The sequence below is a fragment of the Neomonachus schauinslandi genome, chromosome 4 (assembly GCF_002201575.2).
Source record: "Neomonachus schauinslandi chromosome 4, ASM220157v2, whole genome shotgun sequence".
Lineage (NCBI taxonomy): Eukaryota > Metazoa > Chordata > Mammalia > Carnivora > Phocidae > Neomonachus > Neomonachus schauinslandi.
Window position 1 is genome coordinate 144,151,797 of NC_058406.1, and position 25,594 is coordinate 144,177,390.

General features: G+C 37.3%; 1 protein-coding gene across 1 annotated transcript in view; it reads left to right on the forward strand.

Moving 5' to 3' along the window:
* SLC26A7 (solute carrier family 26 member 7) overlaps positions 1-25,594 on the forward strand; it is a 114,379-nt gene that overhangs the window by 77,317 nt on the left and 11,468 nt on the right. Inside the window, exons 9-14 of the mRNA XM_021688346.1 lie at positions 1,517-1,594; positions 2,608-2,703; positions 9,278-9,384; positions 10,480-10,546; positions 14,401-14,538; positions 19,228-19,276. Coding sequence (XP_021544021.1) covers positions 1,517-1,594; positions 2,608-2,703; positions 9,278-9,384; positions 10,480-10,546; positions 14,401-14,538; positions 19,228-19,276 — 535 coding nt within the window. The remainder of the gene's footprint in view (positions 1-1,516; positions 1,595-2,607; positions 2,704-9,277; positions 9,385-10,479; positions 10,547-14,400; positions 14,539-19,227; positions 19,277-25,594) is intronic.

Here is a 25,594-nt window from a genome sequence, read left to right on the forward strand (position 1 = left end):
GCATTCGGTATCCTTTTCTTTCCATAAACATACTTCACTTACTGAGCTCTCTGAATGAATCCTATGATCTGCTGCTGTCTGACACCGGGCTTTCTCCAGCCTAGTGGAATGCCAGACATATTTTGTTGTTTAAAAATTCTTACATAAAATCGCCAGTTATTCCTAAATGATCACCGTAACAGTTTGGTATACTATGACTTGTTTTATAAGTGATTTTAGTTTCCTAATGACTTATTTCCCATAGAAGGATTTTTTTCCTCTTTACATTCTGGGGTGTGCTAGAGATGAGTTCCACTAAATATGAAAGGAACCTGTGTCTACTTTCACTCAGGTTAATGGTTTTGAGTTTCATTCATGCTGTTGCATATATCAATAGTCTGTTCTTTTTATTTATTGCTGAGTAATATTCTGTTGTATGGATGTACCACAATTTGCTTATCTATTCACCAAGTGGTGAACATTTCAGTTATAGTTTTTAGTGTTTATGAATAAAGCTGCTATAAATATTTACATATAGGTATTTGCATGGGCATATGTTTTCATTTCTCTTAGGTAGTTCTGGGACACATGTAAGTGTATGCATAACTTCATAAGAAACTGTCAAACTCTTTTCAAAGTGGTTATACTCTGCTGCATCCCCACCAGCAATGTCCGGCAACTCTACTTGCTTTGAGTCCATGCCAACCTTTGATATTAATTGTTTACATATTTATTTTTAATTTTAGCCATCCTACTAGATCCTGATTCACTTGCTATCTCCATAATGATATCTGGGCATCTCTGTGGTCCTGTGAAGCCCTCTTTTCTCTCCTTAGGCTGACAGTTATCTAAATGTTTTTACTAAGTCATGCACATTTGCTTATGTGGAATCAGGTTCTCCATCAAGTGGAGTGTAGCTAGGAGTCAGGTGTTCTGAATTGCCTTTTGTCAGCAAGTTGAGTTGGTTGGAACATGATATTAATGACTCAGGGTTAATAAAGTTAAGTTTACTTCACTGCAGAGACTGCTCCTATAATCCCATATAACTGCTTCATCCTAGAACCCTTCCTAACAAAGAACTCCAAAGAGAGTAAGTGCTTCAGTGGAAATTTTTCATCAGCCGGAGAAAAACCCTAAGCTGCATCTTCAGTTATTATTCAAACAAGTCACTAGGAAATGAGGAGAGTCAAGTTGAACAACAACAGGCTAACGGACTTTTAATTGAAATGTCACTTTCACTATTAAACAAAAAAAGCCATTTCTGTGATGTGTGATAAAAGTTGATGGTGTCCTATTTCTTTGTGTGGAATTGCTTTTCTCCCATCACTGACTTAATTTGATTGCACCAGTTTGTCAGCTGTCATGTTTGGGTTCCCTCAGCTGCAAAATATGGATAATGGTAGTCTATGCAATTTAACAATCATGCACCATCATTTGGTCTCTTATAGTCAAGATGAACTAAGAATTTTATTTCCCCCTGTAACTTTGGAATAATAAAGTTCAAGGCTTTCTTTCTCATCTGTCTTGTATTTTACAGGTGGCTTGTTTAATATCTTGCATTCTTGTCCTGATAGTCATCTATTCAGTAGGACCTTTGCTTTACTGGCTGCCCATGGTACAGTAGTACTTTTTCATTATCTACTTTTTAACTTTACTTGAAATGAAATCACTGTATATTAAAATGTCTTAGAAGAGTAACCTCAGTGGCCCTACATCTGAAAACCATGTGACAGAAGTAATGATTGAATGGAGGGGGTGGTGGACAGAGACCACATTTGATAGGGAAGGAATGAGGAGGGACCTTGACTGTTTTGTGTTTCTTACACCCATGTGTAAAAATGGCATTGTGGAATTAGATTTATTCTGTGCTCGTTGGGAAGGTGGAACTGGGCAATCTCTGGTATAAGACACAGACTTGGGAAGAATTTTATCAAAACTTGGACTGTTAGAAAAATGTGGGTAGGGCAAGGGAGCAGGGAACAAAATACATCTTGCCACCCTTGATATCTTTATACAAAGTGACTCAGAACACCAGTGTGCTTTTCATAAGCCTGGGGCACCAAAGTGACCCAAGTAAGATCCTGGTCTTCAGAGAGCCAAAGACCATCTCATTCCTGTCTTGTTCTAAATCTTCATTCATATAATGAGAATCAGTCATTTCCACAGCAGGATCTTCCAATAATCAAGTTCACTTTTCAAGAGAGTTATAAATATCTTCAGGTGAAACCAGATAATTGGTGTTGAAGGCAATTATAAAGAAATATATAATATAAATATTTAATTTTTTGCAACAAACTTCAGGTGGCAGTGGATAATTATTTTAAAGTTAAGAGGACATTCAGCTTTATAACATGCACCCTTATAATTCATTACTTTTCTTTTTTTTCTTTCTTGTATTTTACAATGGCATAAATTTTAGACTGTGATTTTCTAGAATTGATATTATATTCCTGAAGTACAGTAATAGGTTCTAAACAAAATGAATATTGCTTTAAACTTCTAAATGGTGACTGCTTTTCTCTAGTAAGTACTTTAAAAACAAACAAAGACATAAAAATACCTTGGTCATTTTAAGTTCAGATTAAAATCTTTATCTTACTTCTTCACCAACTTATTTCCTGTTTGTAGTGTGTTCTTGCAAGTATTATTGTCGTGGGCCTGAAGGGAATGCTAATACAGTTTCGGGACTTAAAAAAATATTGGAATGTGGATAAAATCGATTGGGTAAGTAGAAATTTGACCTAAGAGTTCTTTCTTTGGCTTTAACATGTATTGCAAAATCAACTTTAATATTTTTATTTGCAGAAAATAGTTTTGCCACTTGAGACTTGTGCACTTCATAAGCTACCATTTATTTTTTTCAAACTGTTAATGAAGGCATTAAAATATAAAATGTCTTTATAAGAAACAGAAATGGAATTTTGTCAAATTTTGATTGATGTGTTGTTTGAGAACTTTTAATGAAATGCTAGCTAATTTGAATGGATTGGGGATTCTCAATTTCCATTATGAACTGATCCTGGAAATGAAGCTCATCAAGGAAGTACACACTAATAGAACAGATATGAAAAACCATCATTAATTGGTAAGAAATGCGTTGCATTAATATAGGTTGAACATATTAACAGTGACCATGTTCCTTCTAAATATAAAGTCTCATGAATTTAGTTTTGAAGGGCTTACATTGAGAGGAGCATTATGTTAATAGAATGTTGCCAGCAAGAGATTAAATTTTACTGAACGATGATCAAGTGTGGCTTCTACTAACAGAAATGTTTAACATGCTTATTCTAGAGAAATGTATCTATGCAGGAACGTCCAAAATACTTTCCCTTTCCAGTATGGGTAAAGTATTTCATAAGTACCCTCTGTTTAGCTCTATTATGACATTCACCATATTGAAATGCAGTTATCTATATATTTCCCCTCCTTCAGATTCTTTGCTCAGGATTATTTGTATTGGTGCCTATTTTCATAATACTTCTCCCAAGGCTCAGTATTACCCTACCAAAGTACAGGGGTGGGTGCCATGGGGAATGCAAAGATAAATAAAGAACTATTTGTCCCCTCCAGACACTTATATTTGTGCAGGAAGCAGACATAGACACATCAACTTATTATGCAAGGCATGATACAATACGACCTGGAAGCAAAAGTACAAGCTTAGTTCTGGGGGAAAAAATGGAGGCTGGAGCATTTAATTTGGACTGGGTCCATATGAAAGAGTCTGACAGCAGAGCTGAAATTTGAACTAACACTTGAAGGAACAGTATTTGATAGGCAGGCCAAAGGGTTAAAATTAGCCAGACTCATGGAGGATCGTGACTTTTTTAAGGTACTATGTGTGAGGTAGCACATGGAAATAGAGAAATTAGAGGATGCAGACTTATTGAACAAGCTATTTGATAACCCTACGATAAAGGTATTTCTAAGGAACTCATTAATTACATAAGAGGGAGCACCTTACCATATTGGAAGGGAAATGATGTCAGGGAAGGCTTCTTCCAGGAAATGATGGGTAGAACCTCTAGTGTGAGGGTGGGAGTAGTAAACAAATGGAGTTGCAAAAGTTAAGAATGAGTTGGACTTGGGAAGGTTGCTCATGTCCTATAAAGAAGACTGGACTTCATTCTGAAGGCAGTGAGACATCACCAAAAGGAGAAATAGGAATAAGATTGATGTATCAGAAGGGTCACTTGAGTAATTTGGGGAAGATGGATGAAACTGCTTTAGTAGTCAGCCAATTAAGTGAGGAAGGCCTGGAACACAACTGAGACCAAGAAGTTCAAGAGGAAGAAATAGAGTTGAAAAATATTTGAGAGATTGCATTAATTTGTCCTCACCACCAATTCATCATATAAAGTGCGTCAGTCTAGAACTACTTCTAAGTTTCTGGTTAGGAACATCACTGCAGGAAGATGATGTCATTCAGTTATAGAACACAGAAGATTGTTTAAATGCATTTAGTGGTTACCTTTAGGGTTTTTTTTTTTCCTTTTAAATACAGATTCTTATTCCCAAGTTACTTATTTCAATTCATCTCTTTGTTTTCTGTATGTCATCATCAAGTAGTTTTTCAAGAAAGGCTTATGTGTTTTATATTCCCTGAGGTGCTGATGGTAAAAATATCTACATGTCAGTTTGTTTTTTTTCCATACTAGAAGGAAGTTACTGGCTGAGTCTAAAATGCTTTCCCACAGGACTTTTGAGACTTGGCACTATCTTCAGGTATTGAGGGATAGGATAGAGAAATCACAGCTCAATATGATTTTTTTTTGTTTGTTTTTTTATGTGAATTAGTTTTTCTGCATGGATGTTCAGTGAAGTTCTTTCTTGCCCATGATGTTTGGTAATAATATCAGAATATTTCCTGGGGTTGAACACCTAGCATCAAGTTTCTATGAAAGTGATGCATCCTTTTGATCTCAGAATTAAGGATTACATACAAAATTTTTCTTCTAATACATCTCTCAGTATTTTTTCAAATCTGTATGTTCTTTTAATGAATTATGTATTTGTTGACTTTATTTTGTCTTTCTTTGTATCTATATATTTTTCTATGATTATTTTTGGGAGCATGTGTGTGGTTTTTCTGGACTATTTACTGTATTTCTGTTATGGATTTCTAGTTGTGATTCTCTCTCTCTCGCTCTCTTTTTTTTTTTTAGCTTTAAATATGGCTTTTATCTCTATAATGTTTTTATTTCCATCCACATTCTTTTCTAAATTCTTCCAGCTTATTTTTTTAAATCTCTTAAAAGTTTTCCTTTTTTAAAATATAGTTTTTCTTCTTTGAATCTTCACATCTATATTTGAGGGTTTGTGTGTATTTGGGGGGTTATATTGCCTATTACATGTCTAAACCTATCTTCTGTTTTTGTTTGGTTATTTTGTTTCCTTCCCCATTTCTATGAATAAGTCCCTTACTGATTCTTTTATGATTATAATGCATTTTTAGTAGACCTAGTTATTTGCTGAAAAATAATGTGGGGAGGGCAGGAGGTAGGAACTGAGATGGAGCAGTCCACAGCTCTGATTTAGGTATATCATCGGAAGATTTGTCTTGTTGAAACAAAACCTCACAGTCACAGGCTCTCTTATGACCTGACACTTGCTGTCTTCTCTCCCTTCTTCATGTTGCTTCATCTCTGTCAGTCTCCTTTTTAGGAAGCTAGGTTGTAAGTGAGACAACTGGCATTTCATTTTACTGCTCTTCTTTCTATGGTATAAAATAGGTATCATATGGGTACATTTCCTTCTTCTGTGGTGGCCCACCATTCCCCCAGGAACTTAGAACTCTTTTTTTTTTTAAGATTTTATTTATTTATTTGACAGAGAGAGACACAGCGAGAGAGGGAACACAAGCAGGGGGAGTGGGAGAAGGAGAAGCAGGCTTCCTGCTGAGCAGGGAGCCCAATGCGGGGCTCGATCCTAGCACCCTGGGATCATGACCTGAGCCGAAGGCAGACGCTTAACGACTGAGCCACCCAGGCGCCCCAGAACTTAGAACTCTGATCAGAAAATTATTATATAGATTTTTAAAAACTGTGACATTCATGAAGAAATCTGTAATTGATTGAAATTTGAGGTTAAATGTGTTGGCTTCCAGTGTTCTCCTTGATATCTTACAAATGTCACAGTATTTGGGAAATCTACACCATATTTTGTAGTTAGGAGTTGTGACCATGTTCTTGTTTCATTGAACCTGGGTTTTCCTCCCTATATATTCATTTTTTATATTGTTTTGGATGGATTTCAATAGAAGGTAGTAGAGTAAAAGTGCCTTTAATATCCTATCTAAATCTATACTTAAAAAGGTAATCCTAGCAGCAGTATAGCAAATGGCTTACAGTGCTGATAACAAAAGCAGGTAATTAAATAGGAGGCTGTCAGAATAGTCTAGGCAAGCCATAGTAAAGTGTGAACTAGGGCATTCTCAATGAATTGAGAAGGGGGTATGGTTTGAGATGTTTTTTAAATTAATAGTTGATAGGAAATGATTGGACAAGTAGATGAAAAAAGAGAAATAGTAAATATAATTCCACCGTTTCTGATTGTAGTGTTTTAAAGAATATTAGTGTTAAAACTGAGAGAGAACATTGAAAGAAGGGGAGATTTTGGGGTGAAGTTAATGAGTTTGCATTTGAGTTTGAAGATATTGGCAGACGGTTTGAAAAATGGTTTAATAGCTCAGACTTGGTAGTATCCTATATAGAGATGATAGTTGAAAATTTGGAGTAAATAGTATGGTGTGGGCAAAAAGTATGGTTGAGAAAGATGACATGGATCTAACAGATGAATGATGGTTGAATGAGGTGTTGGGTTTAGCCTGAGAAAGCCTCCTAAGGTTGAAGTGGACAGGTCTTTCTTAGTTGCTAAGGAATTCAACAGTGAGAAGCCATGGATGATTGGGATACAATCTGGGCATAGCATTTATAGTGAGAATAGTGCACAGACTTTTTTGGATATAGGTTATATTACCCAGTAGACAGAATATGTCCAGATTACTCAATAGATAGAATATACCTAAAATATCGTGGAAGTGAAGTTACCAAAGATGTGTATATATGTAAAATAATTTGAAGGTTGAAAGTTTAAAAAAATCATATAAGCAGTCATCACATGAAAAGTTAGAAATTTTTATTTCTTTAAATTGTTTATAGTTTAATAATGATTCCACTTTGAGCTGTAGATCAAAACCCTGTCTGAGGTAATGAGGAAATAGGAATCCAAAATGGAGACCATGGGCTCAGAGCTGAGTTTGAGTAACTGAGCAGTGGGAATAGAATTCACATCTACAGAAATATAATGTATATCAATCACCAGAACAGATCGGGAAGAGGTGAAGTGATTTGAGTAGCTGCTCAAATGTGTAAGGGTTTATGTGTTTATGTATTTCCTACTTGAGGTCAGCTTTGGGGTTAGCTTGTGTTTAGGGGCTGTGAGTGCTAATAGAGGAGGGATCAAGTGGGAACACATAATAAAAAAAATAGGAGCCTGGGAGTTAACAAATTCCTTATAACTGTGACAACCAACATTTGGATCTTTAATAGAAATTGTTACAGAATAGTGTTGGGACTTACTCTAACCAATAGAACTGTTTACTGGCTATGTTGTTAATTTACATTTGATATTTTTTTCAAAGCTATAAATGTAGCCCCAGGAAATAACTAAGCATTGTGAACCCAACTTACAATAGATGATGTTGTGGGAGAGTAAATATGCTTTAAAAATAGAACCAGATGGTACCAAAATTTTTGGTTGCTCTGATGAATCATGGCCTCTGGGCTCTGTGGTTTTTTTAAATGGCAGGAACCAGGATCCTCAATTCCCTGTGCTATATTGAAACATGGAGGTTGGCCATGAGGAATTGGACTTATAAAGCTTTATTAATATTTTATTATTATTCTGCCACACCCGAGCAGGTTCCGTCAGCATTAAGGGATGAGTAAGAAACAAAGCAATCATGGCAAGTTGACGTAATAATCAAAAACTTGCAGCCTTATTTTGTATGTGATGAAGCATAATGTAATACATTAGGGAGGAAAAATTACACCATATACATATAAAAGACTCAAATAATTGTCTTTTTGCCTGAATAGAGGAAAACATCTGAGTGTCTAACCTATGAGATGACAGGCTGAGGATGATGTCATAATAAGTCCTAACTTAGCATTACGTTTCTTGGTGATAGATCTGAACATGAGAACACTTAAAATATATTTTCTCTTTTTACTCCAGAATGTTTGTTTCTTCTATATCAAAAGGAATTTTATGGATAAAAATCCCTCCATTTGCTTCCAAGGGCTTAGCTTTTCAAAATAGCCCATCATGAAGAACCACTCAAGCTCCATTTAGATAAATAATACAAAGGAGAAGCATTTTGAGTAAAAAATGCTATTTAGAAACATTTGCTTCAAACTTCTCACCCCGCCCCACAAAAATCTGTGCTATCTTCAGATTATAGAGAAGATTCTAACTTTTTCATTTGCATCTGAAATTGAATTAGGTTGTTGAAGATGTTTTAAAGTTCTAATATAGCCATCTGGATAGAAAGAAATCAACTGAGAATTGTATGCATAGGTAAAGTGATGCAAATAATTTGGAGAAAAGAGAGAGCTTGAACATTTTGTTGGTCTACTATTTGATAAATGCAGGATATTGTGTTTAGAAAATATCACCTTCTGGATTTCACAAATTATTTTGTGAAAAGATTTTTTTTTGCCAACAATAAACTTAGAAATGTCAACTATAATACAGTATTTTGTGATAGATTGTCATTTCAGGTGGTGGACAAAACTGTAATAGCGTTGGAATCCCAACTAAAGGAGAAAAAGAATTTTCTTGCCATCTTTTGAAATATTCCCAAGGCCTAAGTTGGCCAGGATTTTTCAGCTTTCACAATTTCATAAGAAGTCGCCCCTTGCAAATAAAATTATAACAATCTCTATAGTGGCTGATCTAAAAGTGGCATTGGTAGTGTTAGATTCAGTCATTTTAACCATTAACTATTTATAGATCTGAAAGGAAGTGTTGTTGGGGATTGAACTAAGGGCTGGCAATTTCTAGAAATGAAAGAAGGTGCCTTTTCCCCACCTTTTCTGCTGGGAGTCCAATGGGACCAGGATTTGTTTCTCTGTTCCCGGGCTTCTGTTCACCACTTTAAAAATAATCTATTCTTGCTGAGAGATTTGGTCACAGGAATGTTGTAGAATAAGGTTGTGAGGAATTTGGCAATCATGAAAAAGATGAGAATTACCAAAGGGCTCACATCTTCTATTTCCTCTTTCTCTTCCAGGGCATCTGGGTCACTACATATGTATTTACGATATGCTTTGCTGCCAACGTGGGGTTGCTGTTCGGTGTGGTCTGTACCTTAGCTATCGTAATCAGTCGCTTCCCGAGGTAAGATCTTACTTAAATGCTGTCTATTTTGACACAACAGCAAAGTAAATGGTATTGCCAGTTACTTTTATTTCTGTGGAATATTTAGTGCGACGCTCATGTTTTAGTTGGTATCAGAGAATTAGAGATGAAAAGAAAACGTTTATCTACATATGATATATAACTATATATAACTATATATATATATAAAACAATATAACAATATTGGTCTTAATGAAGAAAAATATCTTGTCCACACTATAAAGTAGAATATATAAAATCTATCAAAGTAAATAAATTAACCCATAGCCATACACTGTGTCACGGAGTTGTTTTTTTTTTTAAATCAAGTGAAGGGGATATATTATCCAATGGCTACATAAAATCTAATCATTTAGAAATTTAAATAACTTCAGTAAATTTAATTTTTCAGAAGCCAGATTTATATATATATATATATGTATATATATATATATAAATTTCTTCTAGATAATTTATTGAAGAACTCTAGATAATTAATTGAAGATTTCTATTGAACATCTGTAAACCATTCCCCTATTTTGACCAGTTATTTTTCTATTTTCTGGGTGTTCATCATCTGATAATGCTTCTACTCATTTCTCATCCTTCCCTTGAAATTCTTTGTGAAATAATATACTTCAAAAAATTTTAAGTTTTACCTCTGTAGAGTCTATAAAGAGATTTCTGTAGAAATCTATCTGTGTAGATTCATCAGTATCTGGTCCTGTCTTGCCATTGATACCCTCTTTACTTCTTTTTCCCCTAAAAGAAGATTTTCCCAAACACTATACACTCTCTTATAACTCTTTTGGTCAATCTACCTCTTGTGGCTTGGACATATGGGGCTCTGGGAACCCAGATGAGGTAAATTGTATTTATTAATCTCTACTTAGATGTCTCCAGTGTTATTGTCTATTCCCGAGGATCCCAGAGAAATACAGATTTACCAATGTTTTATGAACAAATGGGAAGTAGGATTTTAACCATTACAGATAAGTTCTAATTGTTAAGATAAAATGACATCCTTTTTACATTTTCATTGTTAATGTAGTGATTAGGAAATGCCATTTTATTTTTGATCTGACTGAATTCTAGGGCAAAGACTCTGAGTATAAAAAACATGAAAGAAATGGAATTGAAAGTGAAGACAGAAACGGATGGCGTAAGTTTAGTTTTCTTTTCTTTTGTGTAATTATTAACAATTTTTGTAATTCAGATAGTTTTAAGGTATCATAAGTAAAGTATGATTTTAAATTCATTATAATTTTATTTTTAATTGGCATGAACTTTCAATGGTATATGTGACCACCATACATGTGGCAGTTGACATGCAACAGATCAACAGAACAACAACAAGAATATTGTATTAGCATTCAGCTAAGATGATAGCACAGTTCATAGAACTACAGCTCACAGTGGAATCATGGTCCAGATTAGTTCAGGCATTTGGAAACCTCTTTTCCATTTGCTAAGTTGCATAAAATAGTCAAACTAGACCAATAGTCTATTCCGAATTAAATGATGGAAGAAGATAGGAGAGGAGGGAATAAAGCAAGGTTGGATCATGGTATTGCTTTTATTTATTTAATACAATTAGATTGTATTATTAGCAGAGGTTAATTAAGTCCAATGGTTATGGAATGCCAATAGGATTGGTTTCTTGCACAGTGGACATCTTTTTAAAGGAAACAGCTTATGGAAATTGTCTTGCCCTGTTCATGCTTGGGCAGGCCAATTGTATTTGAGTTCTAGTTTCTTATTCTGAAGGATGACCAAAACAAGTTTAAAGTGAGGCGAGAAAATGTTGACTTAAATATTTTGCCAATTTAAAAAAATTGCCCTCACTTTGAACCTGCTTTGTAAATGTTTGGCTAACCGTTTTTTGTTTTTGTTTTTTTGTCTATCATATTTACTTGTTTCAGTACCTCATGATTGCCTTCAGAACAAAGAGAACTGGCCTCCCACCAGAAGGACCAATTGTCAGGGTATTTCTGAGTAGATTGGAAGTAGGAAGTAGCATCAGGAGTCCTTCTGTGACACACAGGGAAATGGCGCACATGTTTACACATGCACATGCACGTGTGCATGTGTGTGTGTGTGTTTAAATTGAAAAATAATTAGCATACACTATTGTATTAGATTCAAGTATACAACATAGTGATCAGTATTTATATACATTATGGCTTGTGTTTTTAATAAGTGAGAAAAAGTTTGCTTCATAGAGAGCTACTAGAGTCCAGAGCCCTAAGAGTGTCCCAGGCTCAAGATTTCCACTAGTGATGCCTTTCTTTTCTTTCTTTAAATTTTCCATGAGAATTTAGTGCTCACACAAAGTCCCAGACTGGCTTTTGGGCCCCTACAAGCCTCTGTGTATCCAACCTACACATACAGCTGTGCACATTACCCTTGACATTTGTGGCTTGGAAACAGAATTCCAGTTTGACCATTTTTCAGCTTAAAGATTATTCAGAAGAATAAATTCTATCTAATCCCTTCCTTCTTTTCAGGCTAAATATATGGGCAAGTGAATGAGGGGATTTGTAGGAAGATAAAAATGCCAAAATTCACCCACGTTTTTAAACACTAGTTCCAGTGTAGTCACATAACTGAATTAGTAACTGTGTCACATGGAAATGTTAATTTTCTTAGAACTTTACACTTCACTAATTATTTAATGTTTTGTATTAAAAATAAGAGGGAAAGAAAGCTCAGAGCAAGATTTGAATGTGAGTTGTTAGGTGGAGTTTTTAGTCAACTTCAAGCAAGGCAGTGGTCCACCACTCCCCTCCTCCGTTCATGCTCTCCCACCTTCTTCACATGAAACACACATCCTCGACTTGGGAGACCTGTTTTGGGGTGAATTCAGCCCCATTGAGAATTTCTTTTCTGACACAATTTGAATCTTTATTCCTAAAAAAATACTTGTTTTTTAAAAAAGTTAACTTAAAATATTGGCCCAATCATGTGGTATGATTGGTGGGTTGATCTTAGATGTGGGGCTTTTTTTTTTTCTAAAGATATTATTTATTTATTTGACAGAGAGAGAGCGCAGAGAGAGAGAGAGCGAACAAGCAGGGAGAGCACCAGAGGTAGGGGGAGAAGCAGGCTCTCCGCTGAGCAGGGAACCCGATGTGGGTCTCGATCCCAGGACCCTGGGATCATGACCTGAGCTGAGGAGCCCCAAAATAAAAACTTTTTTAAAAAGTGTAAATCTCTTATAAACCAAAAATAAAACAATTCTTGGGCCTGTCATATTTAGTTATCACAAAGCCCCTACATCAGGAGCACCTGAGTAGCTCAGTCATTAAACGTCTGCCTTCGGCTCAGGTTGTGATCCCAGGGTCCTGGGATCGAGCCCCACATCGGGCTCCCTGCTCCGCGGGGAAGCCTGCTTCTCCCCTCCTTCTCCCCCTGCTTGTGTTCCCTCTCTCGCTATGTCTCTCTCTGTCAAATAAATAAATACAATCTTTAAAAAAAAGTTTTTATTTTAATTCCAGTGAGTTAACGTACAGTGTTGTATTAGTTTCAGGTGTACAATATAGTGATTCAGCAATTCCATACATCACGTGGGGCTTGTTACCAGTGCTCTCCTTAATCCCCATCACCTATTTAACCCACCTCCACTACCCTCCTCCCTTCTGGTAACTATCAGTTTCTTCTCTATAATTAAGAGTCTGTTTCTTGTTTTGTCTTTCTCTGTAAGAGGTTTACTCTTGATTAAAAGTTAATTTGATAATGTAAGGTTTTCGTTTTCTGGAATTGTTTATTTGTAGCAAATCTCACTTTCTAGAGTTTAATCAGTTGTGTAGCCATAGAAATGTTTTGAGATTATGTAGTTTAAAAAAAAAATGTACCTATGTTGGGGCACCTGGGTGGCTCAGTCGTTAAGTGTCTGCCTTTGGCTCAGGTCATGATCCCAGAGTCCTGGGATCGAGCGCCCCATCGGGCTCTCTGCTCCACAGGGAGCCTGCTTCTTCTTCTCCCACTCCCCCTGCTTGTGTTCCCTCTCTCGCTGTGTCTCTGTCAAATAAATAAATAAAATCTTAAAAAAAAAACGAAGTGGAAGTCATATAGCCAGTTGATAACCACTCTTTAAAAAAATATGTACCTACTTTAAAAGATGAGGAAGCTGAGAGTAATACCTAATATTTTCTTTCTTTTATCTTTCTTTCTCTGCCTGTATGCTTCACTATTCCCTGGGTTTCCTCTTCTATGCAAGTACTAAAGCCTGAAGGAGTATTGCTTTATTTAGTTGGTAAGGAGTTATTTCATAGAACTTACTATCTTCTCCATTTCTAGGTCAGTCCCTGCCCCAAAGGTCATGGAGAGCATGATTTCAGTTGCATACCACCAATTGGTGCCAGGAAGACCTGGGCAATGGCCAAAGCAGGCTCCTTTTGTTTGGAAGCTTTTTATTCTCCCTTCCTGCATCTCTTACCTGCATCCTGGCAATCTGGTGTAACCTAGGCCTGCCCAAAGTGAAACCACATTCCCCATGCTACCTCTTGGTTTCTTACTCCTAATTAGGACTTATCGGTCACTTGTAAGGTTATAATTCCAGCCAAAAGAAAGCTATGTCATTATGAGATAAATGACTGAGAGTTGACCCTTTAGGACATTTTCATTAAAAAATGCTGATGGTCAAGTGAATGAATTTTTGATTTCTAGATTATATGGAAGACATACTTTTGGGAGGACAGGGCTTCCTGGTACTCTCTGGATATCCTAAGATGTTGCCATCCCCAAACCAGTAGGAGTAAGGGCCATTTCCTGAAAAGATGCAGGCTCATCTCCTAGTTATTAATGTTTTTTAGTAAAGAGGAAGTACATATTTTTCCTAAGAAGCATGATAGTATGTTAGGTTCTCCAAATAAGTTTTAATAATGACACCCTTGGCTAAGAGATTTCTTCCATCATTGAGTGACATTTGTATTTGTAAGTTTAGACTCTTTGGGTAGAGTTATCCTCTTTTATTTCATGCAGAACTCTGAATTTATTCCTATTCTCCTCCAAAAGGAAACCCTGCAGCAGGTGAAAATTATCTCAATAAATAACCCACTTGTTTTCCTGAATGCAAAGAAGTTTCATACTGATCTAATGAACATAATCCAAAAAGAAAATGTGAGCAACCAGCTACTGGATGATATCAGCAAGGTAGGATCAGCTAGTTCATGATTATAATAATGTACTACAAATAACCTTATATCGTGATACTAAGATATGAATCATGAAATATAATACATTATTAGAGTGCTTGGAAACCTCTCCTTCAGCAAAGCCTTCTATTGTATTATACTTTTCATTTGGTTCTTGTAGTTATTTTTTAGGTAATCACTCCCATTCATTCATTCATTCACTCAGCATATATCTAGTGGACATGTGTACTATATACTATAACCCTGAGAAGAATAAATAAGACAAATCATTTAGCTTAAAGGACCTTTTTACGAAGAGAAAAGAGTCCAATCCAAATTTAAAAGAGATAGAATATGATAAATGACTTCAGAGAAGCATAAACTATTGCCATCATTATAACATTATTATAAAAAACTAGCATTCTTTATCTCCACAAGTTATCTTCATTAACAGAGATATCAACTGTGCATCATGTTGATTGTATGTAAATAAGCTATCTGTGATTATTTGAATCCTTAAGCCCTTAAGCATGGACTTTGGAGCTAAGCTGCCTGGGTTTGCCATTGATGAGCTGTGGGAACTTAACTGAGTTATTAAACCTTTTGTGATTCAGTTTCCTGGTCTATAATCAGGATGATTAAATGAGTTAATATATGCAAGGATACTTGCAAGAATATCTGGCCTACTCAATATTATAAAATCTTAACTAATATTAGTTTGAGCACAAGTAGTACCCTCTCCATGAAGCTTTCCATGACTACTTCAGATTACAATTCAGAGTGTGTATTATCCCTAGTCACTCAGGTACATAGGAAGTATTGACTCTCCCATTTCTAGCATCTCAGGAACTGTCCAGTAACACATTCCTGTTCCTTGCAGCTTTATGCTTCTACCTCTGGGCCTCATACTAATCCACACCATAGAGGCCATAAACACAGGATCAGATATATTATTTGCTGGGCTCAGTGCAAAATGAAAAGGTGAGGTTCCTTGTTCAACAATTATTGAGAATTTCAAGATGGCATTAGCAGAGCATTAAACCAAGTAGGGGACCCTCTAAGCATGGGACTCTGTATGACCACACAGGTTGCAAGCCTACAAGACTGACCCAGCCTGTATATCTCCAGCCCTGTGTTTTCCTCTCACTATACTTTTTAGGATGCCACTTTCAGCAGATTATTAGGAACCCCACCTGTAATTTTGGATTGAGAAGCACTTGCACTCATGCCAAAGATGGACATCATTCCTAGTTGTTCAAGTTGGATACAAGGCCTCTTTCTTTTACAAAGCCATGCTTACTTTATAGCAGTGTTTAGCTCTATTATGAGATAGGCAGGTTCTTGTGACTGACGTAGGCTCACAACCACCACACACAGTAATATTGTGGGAAAATTTGTCCACAATTCCAAATAATCTAATTAACCCATAAGAAACTTGCAGTTTTATTTTACCAAAATGTAAATTTACTTCTTGAAATGATATGCTTCTTTGTAGGCTTTATCATGTCTAGTAGGGTATCTGACATGAATATTGTTATAACCAGTTGTTTATTGATAGTTGATAGTATTTTCCTTAGAATATTTTCCTGCAAGACTAAGGTTGTTCCAGTGTGTTTTCAGAAATTGAAAATTGGCATATCTTGTAGCATTTCAAGTCAGAAATAAACCTCATTAATGCAGCCTTCTGGGAGGAGGTTCCACATATATGATTTCACCTACTTGGGACTTAAGAAATTTGAGTCTAATAGTCAAGTAGAGTTCATTGAATCTAGGTTATTGGTACATAATGACATCCAAAGGGATTCTTTAACTCAGAACTCTATGGTGGTGAGAAAGGATTTCTTGAGAGTATGTTTCACTATAATGAGAATAATGCAAATATTGTATGTATTTACAGACTGTGAGTTTTAAAGGATACACTAAGGATTCACATGGTAATCTGGAAGCTCTGCTGTCTGAGGAATCATAGATAAACCTTTATTCAGAATGGTTACATGGATGGTCTTGAGTAGCATGGATGCTCTTTGGGACATCTCATCTTATTCTTATCATACACTGTGTCTGAGATATCTACTTCTTGTTTTAAGACCCATGCTTGTTCCAATTTCAGTTTTAGAGTAAGGAGTCTGCATCAGTTAATTTCTGCCACAGCTTTACCTACTTTCACTGCACTCTGCACAGTAGTCCACAGTTCTGTCTTAAACTGGGGTGCTCTGCTGGGGCCTTGGTCTTCTCTCCCAGCTGCATTTTCAGCAGATGGCCGTGATGGACGGGCATTTAAAACACCCTAGGAATTCTTAATCTCAGGAAACAAACTGAGGGTTGCTGGAGTGGGGGGTGGGGTGGGAAGGATGGGGTGACTGGGTGATAGACACTGGGGAGGGTATGTGCTCTGGTAAGCGCTGTGAATTGTGCAAGACTGTTGAATCTCAGATCTGTACCTCTGAAACAAATAATGCAATATATGTTAAGAAAAAAAAAAAGAAGAAGAAGAAGGTAGCGGGAGGGGAAGAATGAAGCGGGGGAAATCGGAGGGGTAGACAAACCATGAGAGATGATGGACTCTGAAAAACAAACAGGGTTCTAGAGGAGAGGGGGGTGGGAGGATGGGTTAGCCTGGTGGTGGGTATTGAGGAGGGCACATTCTGCATGGAGCACTGGGTGTTATGCACAAACAATGAATCATGGAACACTTCATCTAAAACTAATGATGTAATGTATGGGAATTAACATAAGAATAAAAATAAATAAATAAATAAAACACCCTAGGGCAAGAAGAATCACACTGTATTCAAAACACACTGATAAAGGACTTCCTGTTTTGTGTTACTGTGACAATATATTTCTTACATGTCATCATTAAATATCTTCCTGAATGTAGAAGCTTAGAAGGATCTCAGGGTGCTAGTGTTTATTGAATTCATGTTCATTATTATATAGGTTATATATAGATACTCATATAATAATCACCATTTTGTGAACTCACTTTGCAAAGGAAGTTTCAATCTGCTATTTATCCAAAATTTTCTTTTGCTCAGACCAGGTATTTTTTTAAATAGACTTTAGTTTTTGGAACAGTTTTAGACATACAAAAAAAAAATGAAAAGTGTTAGTACAGAGAGTTCCTATACACCCTTGCACCATACAGTTTTTGCTGTTATTAACACCTTGGGTTAGTGCGACATATTTGTTAGAATCAATGGTACATTATCATTAACTAAAGTTCATGCTTTATTCAGATTTCTTTAGTTTTACTGAGTGTTGTTACAATCAATGGTACATTATCATTAACTAAAGTTCATGCTTTATTCGGATTTCTTTAGTTTTATTGAGTGTCCTTTTTCTGTTCCAGGATTCCATCCAGGATATCACATTATATTTAGTTGTCCTGTCTCCTTAGATTCTGCTTCACTGTGACAGTGTCCCAGACTTTTCTTTTTCATTGACCTTGACAGTTTTGAGTAGTATTGGTCGGGTATTTTGTGGAATATCCTTCTATTGGAATTTATCATGGTAAGATAAGGGTGTAGCAGCCCACAGGTAAAGAGTGTGGAGTTGTGCTTCAACTCCTTGAGGGTGGAGTATCTACATAAATTATTGCACAGATTTCAGACAAGATTAAAGATAAGAGGAGGGAAAAGAAACTCACATTCATTCATTGAATGTCTCTCAAGGACGAGTCCCTTTAATTAGGCTAACTTAATCATCGCCAGCCCCATGATGTAAGTAGTATTACCTGAATGCTACAAAAAAGGAAGATTGAGACTTAGAAATGTAAAATTACCTGGTGGAAATACAGCTGATAACTGTCAGAGCCAGAATTAAAGTATATAAGCTGCACCACTGGGTATCTGGAAGAGAAAATAGATGTTCTCTGGTCAGCCTTTAAGATGAAACTGATGTGATGTCTTGGAGAAGTGGTATAATGTAGTGCTTGGGAACATGAGGGTCTGAATGGAAAAGCATGAGCTTTGGTTTTAGCTGAGGTTCTTACTAGCTTTGTGACTTCGGTGAAGTTATTTAACCTTTCCAATCTTTAGCTCCCTCTATGGAAAATGAGATTAGTAAATTCATAGGATTTTTCTGAATCAAATAATTAACAGAGTCCTTGGTATATAGCAAGTAGTCAAAAATATCAATTACTATCATCATCATCAACATTTGAGAAGTAGATAGCATGTGATCTCATTAGAGGCATCAATTATTGTCAATTTCAAAGAACTTTAATTGTAGGATGCAGTGTTATTTTCATTTTCTAGCATTTCCATAAATCGGGACTGTTTCCCAGGCATTTTCATGGAGCTGCAGGTGAACAGTTCACTTTCATATAATATGAAATATATGGTCAATGACTCTCTCTCAGAGAATGTTGTGTTAATGAGGTTAATTTCTGATTGGATACACTACATGAAAACAGATGCAAATGTTTAATTCGTGATCAAAAGTCAAAACAAACAGTCTTGCAGAAAATGTTTTAAACAAGATAGTCTGACTTGGGAATGTATGTTATTTACTGAGCTACTTAGAACCAATGGTCATTTTATTATTTCAATGTGTTGTATTTATCATTCTGAGAAAAAAAGACTAGTGAAAAATAATATTTCAAGCCTAATTTTTTAATTATTTATGGAGAAAAGAAAGATGTGCTGTTTTCAAGAACAGAAGTGAATTTTTATATTATTATTCTTTATATTCATTTTCATTTCAGTGTGAACAAAACACGTTGCTGAATTCTCTATCCAATGGCAACTGCAATGGTGAGTTAGCTTAAAAAAAAAAAAATCTAAGTGTTCTGACTGAATATAGACCAGAGAATAAGTCCTCTTTCCTCTTCCTGCCATTCTGCCTCCCTCTACTGTCCTCATCTTCCTTCTCTCTCTGCTCCACCTCTCCCTCCCACTGTCCGCCTCCTTCTTTCCCTGTTCTGCCCTTCTCCCCCCTCCTCCTCCTATTTCTACTTCTCTCTTCCTCCTTCCTCCTCTGTCTTCTCTCTCCCTCATTCCTCCTTCTGCTCCCCTTCCCTCTTTTCCTCCTTCCCTTCCTTCTCCTCCTCCATCTCACCTACTGCTCTCTTTTAGAAGCAAATTTAAGTAAAAGGTATAGACTTACACAGGATGAAGTGTAAAACTTTATTACAAGGTATTAAAAATACTTGCAATTAAAAAAATACTTGGGAAGGTGGAGCAAGATGGTGGAGGAGTAGGAGACCTGGATTTCGTCTGGTCTCAGGAATTCAGCTGGATAGGGATCAAACCATTCTGAACACCTACAAACTCAACAGGAGATCGAAGAAAAGAAGAGCAACAGCTCTCTCATCAGAAAAGCGACCACTTTCTGGAAGATAGGACGTGCGGAGAAGTGAATCCGAGGCGTATTCGGGAGGATAGACGGCGGGGGAGGGGCCTCCATCGGCCGCTTCTGGCAAGTGATAGAGCCGCGGAGCACAAAATCGGAACTTTTAAAAGTCTGCTCCGCTGAGGGACGTCACTCTGGTGGCTAAGCGGGGGGTGGAACCCTCCGGGACAGTGTGGTCTCAGGACCCACGGGTCACAGAAAGACTGGGGGTGCCTGAGTGCAGCAGAGCCCCCAGGTATCGGAGCAGGGAGGCCGGCTGCAGAGGCGGAGCCCAGGCGCGGGCTCTCAGCTCGGGGTCGCCATAGACCGTGATCCGCGGCACAGTCGGGCCCCTGCTCCTCCAGCAGGGACCCAACAAGCGGCAGATCCGGGGAGACTCACCTTCCTCCCCCGGGAGGAGCCGTACGGGAGTGCGCCGCAGGGATCTGCTGGGTTTGGAGACTCCACCCGGGGTCGGGTGCCAGAGATAGAAACGCGCGGTCACAGGCCGGGTGAGCACGGAGTGCGGCTGGAGACCGGGGAGACGGGAGTGACTGACGGCTTTTCTCTGGGGGCTCACTGAGAAGCGGGGCCCCGAGTTCCCGGCTCCTCCGCGGCAGAGATTGGGAGGCCACCATTTTCACTCTCCGCCTCCAAAGCTGTACGGAAAGCTCGCAGGGAACAAAAGCCCCGGAGAGCAAACCTGAGCAGATTACTTAGCCGGGAGGGGGCAAGGGCGGGGCAATTCTGCCTCCGGCAAAGACATTTGGAAACCACGGCAACAGGCCCCTCCCCAGAAGATCAGCGAGAACAGCCAGCCAAGACCAAGTTTACCGATCAATGAGAACGGCAGAACTCCAGCGCTAGGGGACTACTGCACATAGAATTCATGGCTTTTTTACCATGATTCTGTAGTCTTTCAAAGTTAATTTTTTTTTAACTGTCTTTTTTTCTTTTTTTTTCTTTTTGAATTTTTCTTTTTCCCTTTTTCAACCAACATCAATCCCTTTTTTTAAAAAAAAAAAACATTTTTATTTTTCATTTTTAGAGTCATATTCTATCCCTTCATAGTAGTTACCCGTATTTTTGGCTTATATATATAAGTTGTTCTCTCTTTAAAATTTTGAGATAGTTTCTTCTAACAGATCAAAATATACCCTAAATCTCTAGTATATGGTGTTTTCTATTCCCCTGCCTGATCACATCCTCTCCCTTTTTTTTTCTTTTTTAAAATCCTCTTCTTTCTTTTTTCAAACAACTTCTTATCAATTCCTTTTATAAAATTTTTTATACTTTCCATCTTTACAGTCATATTCCATCCCTTCATCATATCAACCCTTATTTTTGTACATATATAAGTTTTTCTTTCTTTAAAATTTTGGGAGGCACTTTCTTCTAAAAGACCAAAATACACCCCAAATCTAGTGTGTGGCACTGATCTATATGCCAGCCTGATCATATTTGATCACATTCTGGTTTTTTTGTTGTTGTTGTTTTGTTTTGTTTTGTTTTTGCTTTTATCTTTATCTTTTTCTTTTTTTTCTTTTTCTTTTTTCTCTCTTTCCCTTTCTTTTCCCACTGCTTCAGGTCTTTTCTGATTTGTTTAGAGTATATTTTCTGGGGACGTTGTTACTCTGCTAGCATTTTGTTCTCTCATTAATCTATTCTCCTCTGCACAAAATGACAAGACGGAAAAAATCACCTCAACAAAAAGAACAAGAGGTAGTACCGACTGCCAGGGACCTACTCAATACGGACATTAGTACAATGTCAGATCTAGAGTTCAGAATCATCACTTTAAAGATACTAGCTGGGCTTGAAAAAAATATGGAAGTTATTAGAGAAACCCTTTCTGGAGAAGTAAAAGAACTAAAATCCAACCAAGTCGAAATCAAAAAGGCTATTAATGAGGTTCAATCAAAAATGGGGGCGCTAACTGCTAGAATAAATGAGGCAGAAGAGAGAATCAGTAATATAGAAGATGAAATGATGGAAAATAAAGAAGCTGAGAAAAAGCGAGATAAACAACTACTGGATCACGAGGGCAGAATTCGAGAGATAAGCGATACCATAAGACGAAACAACATTAGAATAATTGGGATCCCAGAAGAAGAAGAAAGAGAGAGAGGGGCAGAAGGTATAATGGAGCAAATTATAGCAGAGAACTTCCCTAATTTGGGGAAGGAAACAGGCATGAAAATCCAGGAAGCACAGAGAACCCCTCTCAAAATCAATAAAAATAGGTCAACACCCCGACATCTAATAGTAAAACTTACGAGTCTCATAGACAAAGAGAAAATCCTGAAAGCAGCTCGGGAGAAGAGATATGTAACCTACAAGGGTAGAAACATTAGATTGGCAACAGACCTATCCACAGAGACCTGGCAGGCCAGAAAGGACTGGCAGGATATATTCAGAGCACTAAATGAGAAAAATATGCAGCCAAGAATACTCTATCCAGCTAGGCTGTCATTGAAAATTGAAGGAGAGATAAAAAGCTTCCAGGACAAACAAAAACTAAAGGAATTTGCAAACACAAAACCAGCCCTACAGGAAATCTTGAAAGGGGTCCTCTAAGCAAAGAGAGAGCCTAAAAGCAACATAGACCAGAAAGGAACACAGACAATATACGGTAACAGTCACCTTACAGGCAATACAATGGCACTAAATTCCTATCTTTCAATAGTTACCCTGAATGTAAATGGGCTCAATGCCCCAATCAAAAGACACAGGCTATCAGACTGGATTAAAAAACAAGACCCATCGATATGCTGTCTGCAAGAGACTCATTTTCGACCCAAAGATAGCCCCAGATTGAAAGTGAGGGGGTGGAAAACCATTTACCATGCTAATGGACACCAAAAGAAAGCTGGGGTGGCAATCCTTATATCAGACAAATTAGATTTTAAACCAAAGACTGTAATAAGAGATGAGGAAGGACACTATATCCTACTTAAAGGATCTATCCAACAAGAAGATCTAACAATTGTAAATATCTATGCCCCTAACATGGGAGCAGCCAATTATATAAGGCAATTAATAACAAAAGCAAAGAAACACATCGACAACAATACAATAATAGTGGGGGACTTTAACACCCCCCTCACTGAAATGGACAGATCGTCTAAGCAAAAGATCAACAAGGAAATAAAGACTTTAAATGACACACTGGACCAAATGGACTTTACAGACATATTCAGAACATTCCACCCCAAAGCAATGGAATACACATTCTTCTCTAGTGCCCATGGAACATTCTCCAGAATAGATCACATCCTAGGGCATAAATCAGGTCTCAACCGGTACCAAAAGATTGGAATCATTCCCTGCCTATTTTCAGACCACAATGCTTTGAAACTAGAGCTCAATCACAAGACAAAAGTCAGAAAGAACTAAAATACATGGAGGCTAAAGAGCATCCTACTGAAGAACGAATGGGTCAACCAGGAAATTAAAGAAGAATTAAAAAAAATACATGGAAACCAATGAAAATGAAAACACAACTATTCAAAATCTTTGGGATGCAGCAAAGGCAGTCCTAAGAGGAAAGTATATAGCAATACAAGCCTTTCTCAAGAAGCAAGAAAGGTCTCAAGTATACAACCTAACCCTACACCTAAAGGAGCTGGAGAAAGAACAGCAAATAAAGCCTAAACCCAGCAGGAGAAGAGAAATAATAAAGATCAGAGCAGAAATCAATGAAATAGAAACTAAAAGAACAGTAGAACAGATCAACGAAACTAGGAGCTGGTTCTTTGAAAGAATTAACAAGATTGATAAACCCCTGGCCAGACTTATCAAAAAGAGAAGAGAAATGACCCAAATCAACAAAATCATGAATGAAAGAGGAGAGATCACAACCAACACCAAAGAAATACAAACAATTATAAGAACATATTATGAGCAACTCTATGCCAGCAAATTAAATAACCTGGAAGAAATGGATGCATTCCTAGAGATGTACCAACTACCAAAACTGAACCAGGATGAAATAGAAAACCTGAACAGACCTATAACCACTAAGGAAATTGAAGCAGTCATCAAAAATCTCCCAAAAAACAAAAGCCCAGGGCCAGATGGCTTCCCAGGGGAATTCTACCAAACATTTCAAGAAGAATTAATACCTATTCTTCTGAAACTGTTCCAAAAAATAGAAATGGAAGGAAAACTTCCAAACTCATTTTATGAGGCCAGCATTACCTTGATCCCAAAACCAGACAAAGACCCCATCAAAAAGGAGAATTACAGACCAATATCCCTGATGAACATGGATGCAAAAATTCTCACCAAAATACTAGCCAGTAGGATCCAACAGTACATTAAAAGGATTATTCACCATGACCAAGTGGGATTTATCCCTGGGCTGCAAGGTTGGTTCAACATCCGCAAATCAATCAACGTGATACAATACATTAACAAAAGAAAGAACAAGAATCATATGATCCTCTCAATAGATGCAGAAAAAGCATTTGACAAAGTACAGCATCCTTTTTGATCAAAACTCTTCAGAGTATAGGGATAGAGGGTACATACCTCAATATCATAAAAGCCATCTATGAAAAACCTACAGCGAATATCATTCTCAATGGGGAAAAACTGAGAGCTTTCCCCCTAAGGTCAGGAACGCGGCAGGGATGTCCACTATCACCACTGCTATTCAACATAGTATTGGAAGTCCTAGCCACAGCAATCAGACAACAAAAAGAAATCAAAGGCATCCAAATCGGCAAAGAAGAAGTCAAACTCTCACTCTTTGCAGATGATATGATACTTTATGTGGAAAACCCCAAAGACTCCACCCCAAAACTGCTAGAACTCATACAGGAATTCAGTAAAGTGGCAGGTTATAAAATCAATGCACAGAAGTCAGTGGCATTCCTATACACCAACAACAAGACAGAAGAAAGAGAAATTAAGGAGTCGATCCCATTTACAATTGCACCCAAAACCATAAGATACCTAGGAATAAATCTAACCAAAGAGACAAAGGATCTGTACTCAGAAAACTATAAAATACTCATGAAAGAAATTGAGGAAGACACAAAGAAATGGAAAAACGTGCCAGGCTCATGGATTGGAAGAACAAATATTGTGAAGATGTCAATGCTACCTAGAGCAATCTACACATTCAATGCAATCCCCATCAAAATACCATCCACTTTTTTCAAAGAAATGGAACAAATAATCCTAAAATTTGTATGGAACCAGAAAAGACCCCGCATAGCCAGAGGAATGTTGAAAAAGAAAAGCAAAGCCGGCGGCATCACAATTCCGGACTTCCAGCTCTATTACAAAGCTGCCATCATCAAGACAGCATGGTACTGGCACAAAAACAGACACATAGATCAATGGAACAGAATAGAGAGCCCAGAAATGGACCCTCAACTCTATGGTCAACTCATCTTTGACAAAGCAGGAAAGAATGTCCAATGGAACAAAGACAGTCTCTTCAACAAATGGTGTTGGGAAAATTGGATAGCCACATGCAGAAGAATGAAACTGGACCATTTCCTTACACCACACACAAAAATAGACTCCAAATGGTTGAAAGACCTCAATGTGAGACAGGAGTCCATCAAATCCTAAAGGAGAACACAGGCAGCAACCTCTTTGACCTCAGCCGAAGCAACTTCTTCCTAGAAACATCGCCAAAGGCAAGGGAAGCAAGGGCAAAAATGAACTATTGGGACTTCATCAAGATAAAAAGCTTTTGCAAAGCAAAGGAAACAGTCAACAAAACC